The sequence below is a fragment of the Mauremys reevesii genome, linkage group 8 (assembly GCF_016161935.1).
Source record: "Mauremys reevesii isolate NIE-2019 linkage group 8, ASM1616193v1, whole genome shotgun sequence".
Taxonomy (NCBI): domain Eukaryota; kingdom Metazoa; phylum Chordata; order Testudines; family Geoemydidae; genus Mauremys; species Mauremys reevesii.
The window spans coordinates 79,969,162-79,982,782 of record NC_052630.1 but is presented as its reverse complement, the minus strand read 5'-3'; the positions used below and the strand labels follow the sequence as shown (position 1 = coordinate 79,982,782).

At 48.1% G+C, this 13,621-nt stretch overlaps 1 protein-coding gene across 1 annotated transcript; it reads left to right on the top strand.

Annotated features, from left to right (window-relative positions):
* Positions 1-3,617: 3,617 nt before the first annotated feature.
* LOC120371020 (maestro heat-like repeat-containing protein family member 2A) lies at positions 3,618-12,977 on the top strand. The gene is made up of 6 exons (XM_039486463.1): positions 3,618-3,727; positions 4,452-4,594; positions 9,748-9,870; positions 10,743-10,905; positions 11,455-11,553; positions 12,838-12,977. The coding sequence occupies exons 1-6, from the start codon at positions 3,688-3,690 to the stop codon at positions 12,975-12,977; spliced, it is 708 nt and encodes a 235-aa protein (XP_039342397.1). The 5' UTR covers positions 3,618-3,687.
* Positions 12,978-13,621: the final 644 nt, after the last annotated feature.

The following is a 13,621-nucleotide window of genomic DNA, read 5'->3' as shown; positions in this document are numbered from 1 at the left end:
GGCACCCCAGGAGGCAGCCCCTGGGGATCTCTGGCTTCAGTTTCAAGTCTCTGGCCCTTCAGAGTTCAAACAGCCACAAAGGTGCCGTTTCTTCTTGTCGGGGATTTTTATTCCCTTTCCCCACAGTTCAAGGTGATAGGAGGAGTCCATGTGCACATCCCTCCTCTGGAGGCGGGGAGAGCAATCAAAAAAGTCTTTTGTCTTCTGATGTTCCACAAGGGTTTGTCTGGTGTCTATGGGCCTTCTTGTGTTGGCCAGACGATGACAGCTCCTGCGGCAAACTAGTATTTCACACCTGGTGATGTTTCTCTCCTCTCTTTGAGGGCTTCCAGTTTCAGAGCAAACACTGAAACTTACCTTATGAATTGGGATACAGATATTACCAGTAAGATTGATGCAGCAGCAACAAACAAGCATTTCCCAGAGTCTAAACACTGAACACATTCTGATAAGATGAATCCTTATTTTGGGCAAAACTAACCTGGTCTGGTCTCCAGCTCTGAGGCCATTTGCTCTTAGCTAATGCCTGCAGCCTGGACAAGAGCTGGCTCTTGGCTTGTCAGCCTCACACTCGGTGCCTAGGAAATCATTTAGGAGTCCTGCACTTAGGACGGAAGAATCCCATGCACTGCTACAGGCTGGGGACTGACTAGCTAAACAGCAGTTCTGCAGAAAAGGACCTAGGGGTTACAGTGGATGAGAAGCTGGATATGAGTCAGCAGTGTGCCCTTGTTGCTTGGCTAGCTCCCAGTCCCAAAAGAAAGGGGAAGGGTCGATGGGAAATCAGGACCCTGAGACTGACAGTCCCCAGGGGCAATGGGGAGAGGCCAGTGCTCCAGGTCAGCCTGATTGACAAGGCAGGGCAGGCTAATGTGGGTGTCAGGAGGCCAGGGGGGTCCTTTCCATGTGAGCTGAAATTGCCTGGAACAGAGTGGGGCTGAGCTAAGGAAAGAGCAGGAGCCTGAGCTGAGCTGGGGAGCAGAGCTGCACCGGCCAGAGCCAGAGAGAACCAGAGAAGCAACCCAGGGAGCAGATCCCTGCTAGGAGCAGGGCCACAGAAGCAGTCCAAGGAGCAGACTTGTGCTGGGAGCAGAGCTGCAGCAACCAGAGCCAGAGGGGCCTGAAAAGCAGCCCAGGGAGCTGGAGGCAGAGCAGCATCAGTGCTGGGGCTGGAGCTGGAGCAGTGAGCACAGTGGGGAGCGAGGGGGAACCTGGGCAGCGGGCACAGTGCAGGGAGATGCCCCCAGCCAAGAGGCCTTGCAGGCCAGACTTGGAGGGGGATCATAACCGTGATGGGGGGACTAACCCTGGGAAGAAGGATCCTGCCACCTAGAGCCAGAGGGCATGTGGCCACTGCCAGAGCAAGCGTCCGATCCACAGCATCCCTGCAGCACAGCCAGGGATTGGGCAGGAGACCTGGGAGGGTGAGGCACAGACTGTGAACTGCCCTCACATTCCCTAAATATGTAGCATTCTATTAGTTATATGCTGGTACCTGGCCAAAGGGGGCTTTTTTGCTTGCTTTATTATCCTTTTGTCCCTTTGTTGTGCTGTTAATATGTGTCAATTAATTACAGTTAAGGACCAACTTGTTCTTTGTCTGTACAGGTCCTAGCGCAATGGGATCCTGGTCTGTGACTGGGACTATGAGGCAGTGCTGCAATACAAATAATCACATGCTGATCTACAGAAATACTTTTGTACCATGGCCATCCCCACTGGCTTAAGAGATTAGTCACTGAAAATGGAAGCATGTGAACTTGACATCTGTAGTTAAACTCAGTCCCCTTGTCTCCTGCACTGAGTGTTCTTTCTGCTCAATACACCCTCAACGGTAGCATATCCACATAATAGGGTTATGAAGATGGGTCTATGGGAGGGTTTGACTTCCTCTACCATGGGCTGCTATTGCAGGAAGGAAGTTTGCTGGGAAGAGATGGGGTCCGTCTGACCAAGAAGGAGAAGAACATCTTCATGTGCTGACTCACCAACCTTATGAGAAGAGCTTAAAATTAAGTTCAGAGGGGGCAGGTGAAAAGAGCCACCAGGTAAAAAAAAAAGTGACTTTAATAGAGGACTAGATATTTGGGGAGAAGTAGATGTGGAAAATTGCAGTAGAATTATAGGAGAAACAAGAGGGAAATCCATGGGGGCATCTGCTTAAAATCTTAGATGTCTATAGGTTGGATATTAGGAAAAACTTTTTCACTCAGAGAGTGGTGAAGCACTGGAATGGGTTACCTAGGGAGGTGGTGGAATCTCCTTCCTTAGAGGTTTTTAAGGTCAGGCTTGACAAAGCCCTGGCTGCGATGATTTAGTTGGGAATTGGTCCTGCTTTGAGCAGGGGGTTGGACTAGATGACCTCCTGAGGTCCCTCCCAACCCTGATATTCTATGATTCTATGAGGAGTAATAATAATGGGGAATAAACAGTAAGAACTGGGAGTTTTAGTACATAAGTCATAACTGAGCTTAACTGGCATCACAGATACTTCATGGGCTAAATCTCATGACAGGAATATTGGTACAGAGGACTATAGCTTGGTCAGGAAGGACAAACAGGAAAAAAAGAGAGGAAGTATTGCATTGTAGACTTGTTCTGAGGTCCAGAAGGAGGTGAGAAGCAGACCAGTTGAAAGTCTCTGAGTAAAGATAAAAGAGGGAAAAACAGCAGTGATGTCCTGGTAGGGGTCTAATACAGACCACCAAATCAGGAAGGGGAGGGAGATGAGGCATTTCTAGAACAAATAACAGAAATATCCAAAACACAAATCCTGATCATAATGGGGGACTTTCCCTACCCAGACATCTGTTGAAAAAGGAATATGGCAAAACACAAAATTATCCAGTAATTTCCTGGAATGTACTGGCGACAATGCTTCCTTTCAGAAAATGGAGGTAGTAATCCGAGGGACAACCATTTTAGACTTGATTCTGACCAACAGGGAGGAGCTGGTTGTGAATGTGAGGGTGAAAGGTGATTTGGGTGAAAGTGATCATGAATGATAGATTTCATGATTCTAAGGAAACAAAGGAGTGAGAATGATAGAAGAAGGACTAGAAAAAGCAGACTTTCACATACTCAGAGAATTGGTAGGTAGCCACCCATAAGGAAAATATTTGTAATACAGTTCAATAAGGTTTCATCAGGCTTTTTGATCAACCAAATTAAAAAGCAAAGGAAACCAACCAACCACACTCAAGGGTCACTGTGCATTCTTCAAGGCAGTTTCTTCTCTTTCTTTGTTTGGTGCTTTTATTTTATATAAATTCAACCAGGAGCAGATTTTCAGGTAAAACCAATACTGGAAAGTGTGGTAAACTGAGAGAGGGACCAAACCAAAATTCAAAATGATCTTGAGAGAATGAGAATTCTACACTGGAGCAAATGTAGCCACCTATTGAACTGCTTACATGTATGGGCCCAGATATTGAAATGTATTTAGGTTCCTAAAAGCTACTGATTTCAGTGTGAGTTAGGAGCCTAAATACCTTTGAGGATCTTGTCCATGTAATTACAGCACATACCAGCAGCAGATTGTGTGGTATGCTACAGTCACATCGATGTCATAATAGTGCTTGCAAAATCTGAACTGGCTATCCTGGCCATGACAGACTGAGAGGCCAGCTGCCTATCAGGAGCTCTTTGGAGAAAGGACTGGAAGAAGTGGTGAGAAAAGACTAAAACATGAATAATCATGTGAGTGAACAGGAGGTAACTGAGAGAGGTAAGGGTCAGCATTGTATTTTCTAGATCCAGTCTATATTCACACACACATTCAGAAAGCCTAGGCATACAGATAGATTAGTTGTAATGTTCTCCATTTGTATGACCAGAACCTCAGCTGCTGTAAATCAGTGTTGCTCTGTTGTCTTCCTTGCAACTGTCTTGATTTACACCAGTTGAGGACTTGGCCTACAGCCTCTGGACCTGGAAACTTTCCTGAGAATCTCAGTTTCTATTGAATGTTATGGGGGAGGTCTGACTAAGCAAAACTCTTAAAGCATGTGCTTAACTTTAGGTCTCTTTGTTGGCTTAGAGTTAAGCATGTGATTAGGATGCTGAATCAGGGTGTAGGTGCCTTAATATGGATTTAGGTGCTTAAGTTTAGGCACCCAGTTTTGAAAATTTGGGCCATAAATTATTATTCTGTATGCTATCAAACCTCATCAACTGATAGTAAAGAGGGAAAGGAAGATTATTTTACATGGGGATCTACTTGAAAGGAACAAATTTTCTTCATTATGATTTCCTCCCAAACACACTGGGTCCTTCAGCACACAAACCTGGTCATCAGGAGGAAGGAAGAGAATTTACATGATTCCCAGGTCATCTTCTCCTCCTCACAGTGTTTGGGCACCTGCAGAATCTTTACTGGATAGTGAATTAAAGAGGCCAGCACCAATTCTACTATCAGTGGTAACCAGCCAAATCCTTTTATTAAATTTCAGGTGTTTATAATGAGGTTGTTTCCCTCCTGGCACACATGGATGACCAAGATAAGGACAGAATTGCCCTCAGGATTGCCTCTATAGCTAAGACCAAGCTGGCTAGTGTTGTGAGAGTTCTGCTGGAGAAATTGCAACAGGATAAGGTAGGGCAGTTTCATAAAATTGAATCTGCTTTCCATGTGTCCACACCAAATTCTGCCTGACTTCCTGGGGGAATGCATGGGGGTAATTCAGTATAGAACTTGGCCTGGTGCACCAGTAGCATAATCTGTATTCACCCTTCTATCCTCCATCATGCAAAATGCTGTTATTACAGATCAGGCTGATATAATGCTCTATAAAAAGAGCATTGTCCGTTTTTACACAGTGGAGTACATGGGTTGTATATAGTAAAAGTACACTATAGGACCTGCAGTAATCTCTTCCAATAATACTTTGCCCTTCTTTAGCATCTTCATCCAAAAATCTCAAAGCACTTACCTAACACTAGTGAATTAAGACTCACAGCACCCTTGTGAGAATGGTAAGCATGATCCCCATTTACAGATGATTTGTGTCACAGGGAATTCAGTTACTTGCTCAACACCACTTAGCAAGTTAGTAAAAGAATGTGAATAAAACCCAAGTGAACTGACTCCCTGCTCTTATTCCTAACCAACACTCATGTCATCATAAGAAAGATTATTGAGATTATAGCACTGAAGGGACCTTATCTATATATTTTCCGGGGGGGCGGATTCTGCAACAAAAAAATAAAAATGATGCGCACAGTATTTTAACATTTCTGCAAATATACAATATAATTGCACCAGTTCAAATTATTTATTTCAAAATCCCTGTCAGCAAGTATGTCTGTATCAATAGACAACAAAAAGGATTGAGGAAATCTTTTTTGACAAATAGATTCCTTACTATGCATATTAATACAGAACTCTGAGTAACAATTCACTTCAACTCACTACAGAGCCATATTTCTTGCACCCCTCATGGCTTGGTGGAGTCAGGGGTAATGGAGGAGCTGAGGGAGAGGGAGGTGAATTGCTGGGAAGGAGCCTGGGTGTGAACTTGGAGGGTTGCTGGGTATGGATGGGAAAGGTATGGAACAGTTTTTTTGGGAGGGGCGGGGAGGAATTGTTAGGGAGCTCTCCCCATGCAGACCCTGGCTGACTCCTAACCTCTCCCATTCAGTAAGGCATCTGCCCCTGCCTCCATGTGTTCCTGCACCCTCATGGGTCCTTGCACCCCTTGTCCACATGTGTTCCTCCACCCCCACTCAGATACCCACTCCCCCCATCCCAATGTGGCTCTATGCCCCACCCAACCATCCCCTGTCCCTGTGTAGCTCTGCACCTCCTCCCCCATCACTATGTGGTTCTGAACCTCCCTCCCCCCTCTAACACTGGGTCTCCACTCCCATTCAGCCCCTGCCCCAGTCTGTCCTCCCCCACTAGCCCTTATGAGCAGAACCAAACTGCTCATCTTGGCCTCCTAGTACTTTAATTATTTGAATTACTTGATTAATGATGATTCTCTTTTAGTTTTAAAGAATAAAATTATTGCCTAATCCAGAGCTACTTGTATTACATAGTGCTTATGTATTCATAAATTATCAGTGACAATTTTCAATTAAACAAATCCTCCTGACATTTAAAAATGAATGGAAGGAGCTTCTCCCCAGTGGAGCTGTGTGTTCTGATTGCAGTTTGCAGAAGCCTCCTTTTCAAGCAGCACCAATGGAATGTTTAGCCAATCGAGAGATCTGATTGGCTCTGAACATTCCAAAGGGCTTTATGACCTTGGCATGCAGGTCACCTAGATATAGAGACTCCCAGGAGACAGAGATGGAAAAGATCTATTGGATCATCCAGTCCATGTCCCTGTGAATGCAGAACCATTCCAAATGGCCATTTCCCACTGGTTTGGCCAAACTAATTTTAAAAGCCCCTAATGACTGAACTTCCGCTATTTTCCTAAGAAGACTATGTCATAACCTTATAGACCCGTCTCACAGGTGAGGCATTTTTCCTGTTATTAAAGTCTAAATTGTATGTCTTTTTTTAGTTTAATCCCATTACTCCTACTTTTACCTAAATGCAGTGATGAACTGCCAAAATATTAACAACCGGTTCCCTCCTCCTCACCTCATGAGGGGGTCGTGCCCCCCCCGGGGGTCATGCCCCATCCAACCCCCCATGTTCCTTGACACCCCCCTGGGACCTCTGACCCATCCCTGTCCTCTTACTGCCCCTTGCAGCCCCATCCAATCTCTCCTCTTATTCTTGATGGCCCCCTGGGACCCCTGCCCCATCCAACTACCCCTTCTCTCTGTCCCTGACTGCCCCTGCCACCTCATCCAACCCCTGCTCCTTCCTGACTGCCCCCCGGGACCCTTGTCCCCATTCAATCCCCCTGTTCTCTGCCCTCTGACCCCCCTGACTCCTCCCACAACACACTGAACACTGCCTCCCTGCTCCCTGCCCCCTTACCACACTGCCTGGGTCCGGGTCCGCTCTGCCGGGACCTCGACCAGTGCCGTAGGGCCCGACTCCCCGGGCCAGGCCGGAGCCGCTCGGCCGGCGCCGGGGCCGGAGCCACGGGGCCCGACTCGCCGGGGCGGAGCCGCTCGGCCGGCACCGGGGCCGGAGCCACGGGGCCCGACTCCCCGGGCCAGGCCGGAGCCGCTCGGCCGGCACCGGGGCCGGAGCTGCGGGGCCCGACTTGCTGGGCCGGAGCCGCTCGGCCGGCACCGGGGCTGGAGCCACGGGGGCTGACTTGCCGGGCCGGAGCCGCTCAGCCGGCACCGGGGCCAGAGCCTCAGGGCCCGACTCCCCAGGCCGGGCCGGAGCTGCTCAGCCGGCGCCGTTGGGCCCGACTCCCCGGGCCGGCGCCGCTCGGCCGGCACCGCGGGCCGGGCTGCTCAGCTGGCGCCGCTCAGCCAGCACCGCGAGGCCCAACTCCCAGCCTGGGCCGGGCCGAGCCGCTCGGCCGGCACCGGGTCCGGAACCGCGGGGCCCGAATCCCCGGGCCAGGCCGGAGCCGCTCGGTGGGCACCGGGGCCAGAGCCGCAGGGCCCGAATCTCCAGGCCGGGCCGGAGCCGCTCGGCCGGCACTGGGGCCGGAGCCGCGGGGCCCGACTCTCCGGGCCGGGCCGGAGCTGCTCGGCCGGGGCCGGAGCCGCGGGGCCCGACTCCCTGGGCCGGGCCGGGGCCGCTTGGCCAGCACTGGGTCCGCAGCCGCGGGGCCCGACTCCCCGGGCCGGGGCCGCTCGGCTGGCGCCGGGGGGCCGCGGGACTGGGGCCGCTCGGCCGGTGCCGGGCCGGGGCGGCCGGAGCTGGAGAGGCCGGGGCCGCGGGGCCCGACTCGCCGGGCCGGAGCTGCGGGTCCCCAGCTGGGCCGGGTCCGAGCCGCTCAGCCGGGACCAGCCCCAGCCGGTGGTGCTTGGCTGGGGCGCTCGGCCAGGGCCAGGGGGAGCCGGACTGGGCCATGCACACACCGTCCCCCCCGCGCCCAGCTTACCTGCCTGCTGCATTTTTCAGGCTTCCCGCGAACATTTGATTCGCGGGAAGCAGGGGAAGGGGAGGAGAAGGAGGGTGGAGCATTCAGGGGAGAGGGTGAGGTGAGTTGGGGCCGGGCCGGGTGGACAGCTGCCCTAGCCTTTGTTAAATTTAAAAGCTTTTTATAACCGTTTGTCCTGGAACAACCGGTTCTAAAAAGGCTTCTAAATTTTACAACCGGTTCTCAGGAACCGGTGCGAACCAGCTGGAGCTCATCACTGCCTAAAAAATTCCTCTTCCTCCTTGATGTTCACAGGCTACATATAGTTGTATGGTATTATCATGTCTCCTTCATAGTTCTCCTTTTGCCGCATCTGCCTTTGGCAGATCTTTCAGTCTGTCTTCAGAAGTAGAGGTCTGCTCAGGCCCAGTTTTGAAGCCCAACCTGAACTGGCCCCAAGCCCACTCACCTCACCTTGAGAGGGTTGAATCATTTTCCATCCTGGTCCCAACCCTTCCCCCCAAACCAGATATTGCCACTGCATCCTGCTCATGGAGCCGGCGCAGCGGCAACGATGTGCATCGATGGCTTCATCCTCTGACACTGCCCCCTGTTGTGCTGATCCCATGAGCTAAAGGAGAGCCGACCTGACCTGAGCCCAAGAGCCAGTTGTTTTTTCATCCAACCTGACCCTGATGCCTGTAGTCCGGTCCCATAGGATTTGGGTCAGGTTGCAGGGCTCTATTCAGAAGTCAGTTCTGCCACCCCCCTGCATTCTTTTTTTGCTCTCCCATGAATTACTTCCAGTTTGTTGCTCTCTCTGGGAATGTGGTGCTAGAAAATGCAATAATCCAGATGCAGTCACACCTTAGATGAACAGAGAGGAACTGTCATCTTCCTGCTTTGTGCCATGATCCCTGTGTGGAAAAGACCCAACCCACATGGCTCTTTGTGGTAGCTGTCACCCCTTGCATATACACGTTGACTTGGTTTTTCACTGTCACCCCCAGGGCACTTGTTGCTTCCCACTTTTCTCCCTCCCATTATGTCAGTTACATCCTTTCCAGATGTGCTAGTTTGCAGTTTTCTGAAAGGAATCTTGTTCTCTGCTCAGGTTTTTAATTTCTCTGTGTCCCTCTTTATTTTTTTTCTGTCCCAGCTGATACTAAACTCCCCCATATTTAGTATCATCTGTGAATTTCTACACTGATGGGCCTCATAAAAGACACCTTTAACTGTGCGACTGTCAATGTAGATCTAACTGCTGAGCTAATTTCCGCTAGGAGCTGTTGAGGACTTACTGCGGGAGTTGGGTATTTTGTAATTACACATTTACCAATTCTGTCTGGAGTGACTAGAGCAAGGGCAAGGGGCTCCTTTTTATTGTTTGTTTTCAATAAATGAAACTCGAGAAGGGGGCAGTGAAGGAGGCTTCTTCTGGCTTTTTTCTCTGCAGGAAGATTAAAATATGTCAATTGTTCGGCTGCTTCTGAAGTGCTGCTAATATGGTGATTATGGAGGGCATGGCATGTTTTACACCAATTAAGTCAATGGAGTAGTTGTGTGAGCATGCTGGCTGAGGAGTCACTGTGGCCTAGGGGATAGGACTCTGGATAATGACTCAGGAGATATGGATTCTCTTCCTGGCCACAGACCTGCTCTGTTATGATAAGACTTGGGCTAATCATTTCATGTTTGGATTGGAAGCTCTTTAGGGCAGGGGCTTATTTGTCAAATTACTGTGTGGTCATCAAGAAAAACTTTTCCGAATTTTTTTTTCTCTTTTCTGGTTTGTCCCCAGCAAAACAGAGTAGCCATTTACTATATCCTGGAGGAGGTATTACAGCAGGACACCGGGGGCCTAGAGATAAGGCTAGTGAAAAACATTGTAAGCCTAGCCTCAGACCAGATGAGAGAGACTCAGGTAAGTTAGTTCTCCTAAGCTACTAATCAAAGGATCCAAAGCTTTAACTAATTAAAACTCTCTTTTTTTGGGGGGGGGGGTAAACTATATACTGAAATGAAAATGTATTCTTCTGTTAGAGGCCCACACCTTCCTCCAGACCAAAGCCCAGGTCCTAGACAGCACTTGTGCACATGCATAAGATGGGAAAACTCACATGTGAAAGTTACACATGTGCTTAAGTGCTTTGCAGGATCAGGACCCGAGACACATGATCTCAGACACAGAGACAGGCCTGTGGTTTCTTAATGAGCACGTCTTTCCCAAAGTCTACTAGGGATTTCATTTTTGATACTGATGTTATGTGGGAGGCGCTCTGATACTATAGGGATAAGTGGCAGTATAAAGCTCTAAGACAGACAGAATCTGAGCTATCTCCAAAAGCAGCAGCATTGGATTTAGAATCTAGTTTGGCAGCAGGAAAACCCATGGAAAAATCTCTCTCTTGTTCCAAAGGAAGTCAGCCTCCTTTTGGGGGACAGTTTATTCCAGGAAAGCTCTCTGAATATCTTGAAGCGGTCTGTGTCTCACTACCTCCTCAGGGAAGGGAAGGCCAAAATATCACGTGACTAAGGTGACCAGTCATCCACCCACAAGGAGCTAATAATGAATAGTCTAACTAAGCAGCTTGCAAGCAACTCGAAGGCTGAAAATTGTTTAGCCAAACGACTCAATGAATATTTATGACTAATGACTGTATCCGCAGAAAGTTGGGTGAGTTCATTCGGAACTTATGCACAGAAATAAGATCTTGACTCATATAAACAACTCTGTGCAACCGGCTTCAGTTACTTCAGTCTTTCTCTTTTTGTTTTGTTTTGTTTTTTTTGTAGGAAGCAACAAATGAAGTAAAAGTGGCAGCTAGCAACACGTTAGTGACTCTGGCAAGCTGCTATTTTGATCATGTCATGTATGAGCTGCACTGTCATCTGAAACCACCGAAGCTGCCTGAAGAGTTTATTTTAGTTACGCTGGGCAACCTGTCATCAGCCTATGGTATGGTAACTTCCATCTTTTGTTTCAAAGTTATCGTCTTTCATTTAAGGACAGGGGATTACTCTCTCTACCTAAAAATGTTGCAGCTAAACAGAGCTCTGCTTGAGTGTGTGCGTGCGTGTGTGGAGAGACAAAGGATTCACTGCTCTTGCTAGTTCTGGCTTCCAGATCATGAGCTGTCCAGACGGCAGTGGAAGCTCTAACTTCTGCCCCCAACTGAAGTTCCTTAAGGATGGGAATGAGTGGAAGATCAGGTCTAGTGGAGCTCTTCTCCACCCCACTTCCCATCCGGCCCCAGTGCTCTCTCCCCTTATGCTGGGAGTGAGTTGAGCATCGGGCACAGCTGTGCACTGGTGCAGGATTCCTTTCTTCAGGGTGAATCCCTCACTGGCTTTCAATGGCTCCTTTAAAGCCAGTCTGCTCTGCTTACGCAGTGCAAAATGACCCAGGAGCCCATAGTATCCTGCCTCTCAGTGTTTCTAAGTGTGTTCTAAGAAGGCGGAGAGCAGCCGATTATCTATCTTCCTTCTCTTCTGCCTTTCTCTGCAGCACGTAAGTGTATCCCTTTTGTGAGAGTGACCCTGAACACCATGTTCTCCATGCTGGAGTTCGTCAAGGACGGCAGGCTGAGACAAGCATTTTGCGGTGGTAAGTGCCAGCACTTACTGCAGGTGCCCCAAATGGATATTTAGGGGGTCTTGGTACAGATTGGAGTGACTGACCAAGTTTGCAAACATGCCCTGAACTGTGCTCCCTGCCCTGGATTGCACCAGGTGGTGCGTTCCTTGGCTCCCGCAGCACTCAGTGAAGTTGGGAGTGCTCCTCACTTTGCAGGAGGCACTGAGCATTTGTAAGTTCAAGCCCTTTATGACTCATGGATATAATTTAAAATAAACAGACACAAAGGCTGAAGCTGCCCATCTGCCGGCAGTCTCCTGGGGGAGGAGGTGAAGGGAACAGATTTCAATACTGTACATTTAAAAATCCCATTTCCCACTCCTTCACCCATTCTCTCCTCTTAGTTTCTTTATCATCATCTCCTTTCACCCTCTTTCTCTGTCTTCTCTTCCTCTCCACTTCTCTCTTCCTTTGCTTTTCAGGTGATGCTCAGTAAGGGGTTAATCCTGTGCCTTTGAGGTAAATGGGAATTTTGCCATCGACTTCATAGACAACAGGATTGGGCCCTAATTCTTCTTAGCAAGGACACTAGATACATCTACCTTTAGGGCAAAGTGCTCCCCACTACCTTCAAATCCCAGTAAAGCCAATGGCAGTTAGGGGCACTGAACATCTTTCAGACAAACTGTAACTCGAGATAAAATCATCCAGTGTTAGAGTTAAATAAACAATAACTGCAGAGGACACAAGTCATTCAGAGGAGAGCTTGCTGAAATATTTTGATTTTTAATTATATTTTCCATAATTTTTTCCCCAAATTTGATGAAAAACAAATGTGAAAAATGTCAGTGACAAGTCTGATCAGGAAGTGTGCATCCAGTGTTTCTGAGTATCTAAAGAGGTGGCTGGATTTTTTTGGTTTTTGAAAAATAGAAATGATTTTTAAACTTTGCAATTTTGAAAGAAAAAATCACCATCAGTAAAGATTTGTAATTTAATTTAAACTGTTTTTTCAAGCAGCTCTAATTAAGAGGTAACAAGGAAGGGAGAAAAAATTGTCTTCAGATGCTGGTAATTGAAAAAAGATTGAGAGATCTGCAAATTAAAAAGCCTTTTGAGAAACAAGACATGGAATGGGGGGAAGAGAAATAGCTCAAAATTGATGTTGGATTTCAGCGTCTAGTCCTGAACAGAGCAGTAGCTGCCATGGAATTGTAGTAAACTTTTGGCCAGGGTGTCTTCATGGATAAAGCAACTTCTCCTCGTTACTAATGTGTCCTTTTCACATTGCCTGTCTTCTCTCCGTCCATGCAGTTCTGGAACAATGGTCAAGGGCAGTACGTCTCTTTTTGGCTAACTGGGAAAAGTGCTCATTCCCAAAGTGGGCCAATTGCGACTCTGCAATCATTTTCTTCCGTCTACACTCATGTGACCAGCAACTGGCTGACCTGTGAGGAGCCGGAGGTGAGAATTGCTGGTTCTCTAAACCTTTAGCAGAAATTGTAACGTTAAATTCTATGTGTCTGACACTCATTGTGATGATGGCATTTAGTGGTAGGTCCTTTTGGATGGAACAGAGTGTCATGTAAAACATCTAAAACCCAAACATTTATAATGTCACCACATCATGGAAATTCTGTCAGTACACAGTGTACATGGATTCTAGTTTTATGCACCTAACGTGCAGATAAACATGGGATAGTGGCTTAAATTAATTCCTCCATTCAGCCCCAGTGGAGTTCCAGCAGGGATGAGTTGGCCTAGAATGCATACTAATCTGGGGAATATTTTACCTGGTATAGTTGTGAGGTGCATTAGGATATAATCCTGAAACCAACCCTACGAGTCCCGGTTCTTTAGGAAATATTGAGATAGGCCCATTCCTACAGTGGAACAAGGGAAGTTGCAGGCATTGGAAGTAGAAAAGGTGTGCCCATTGGATGATACTGAATGAATGAGTAGGAACATAAATTCTGTGTCTCATCTATGCAGCTCAAGCAGGCTATCATCAAAGCCCTTGGTCCCATGATGAGCCTCCTGCTACACAAAGAGGAGTATCAAGATCAGATATTTGAACACCTCTCATGGCTCCTTGAGC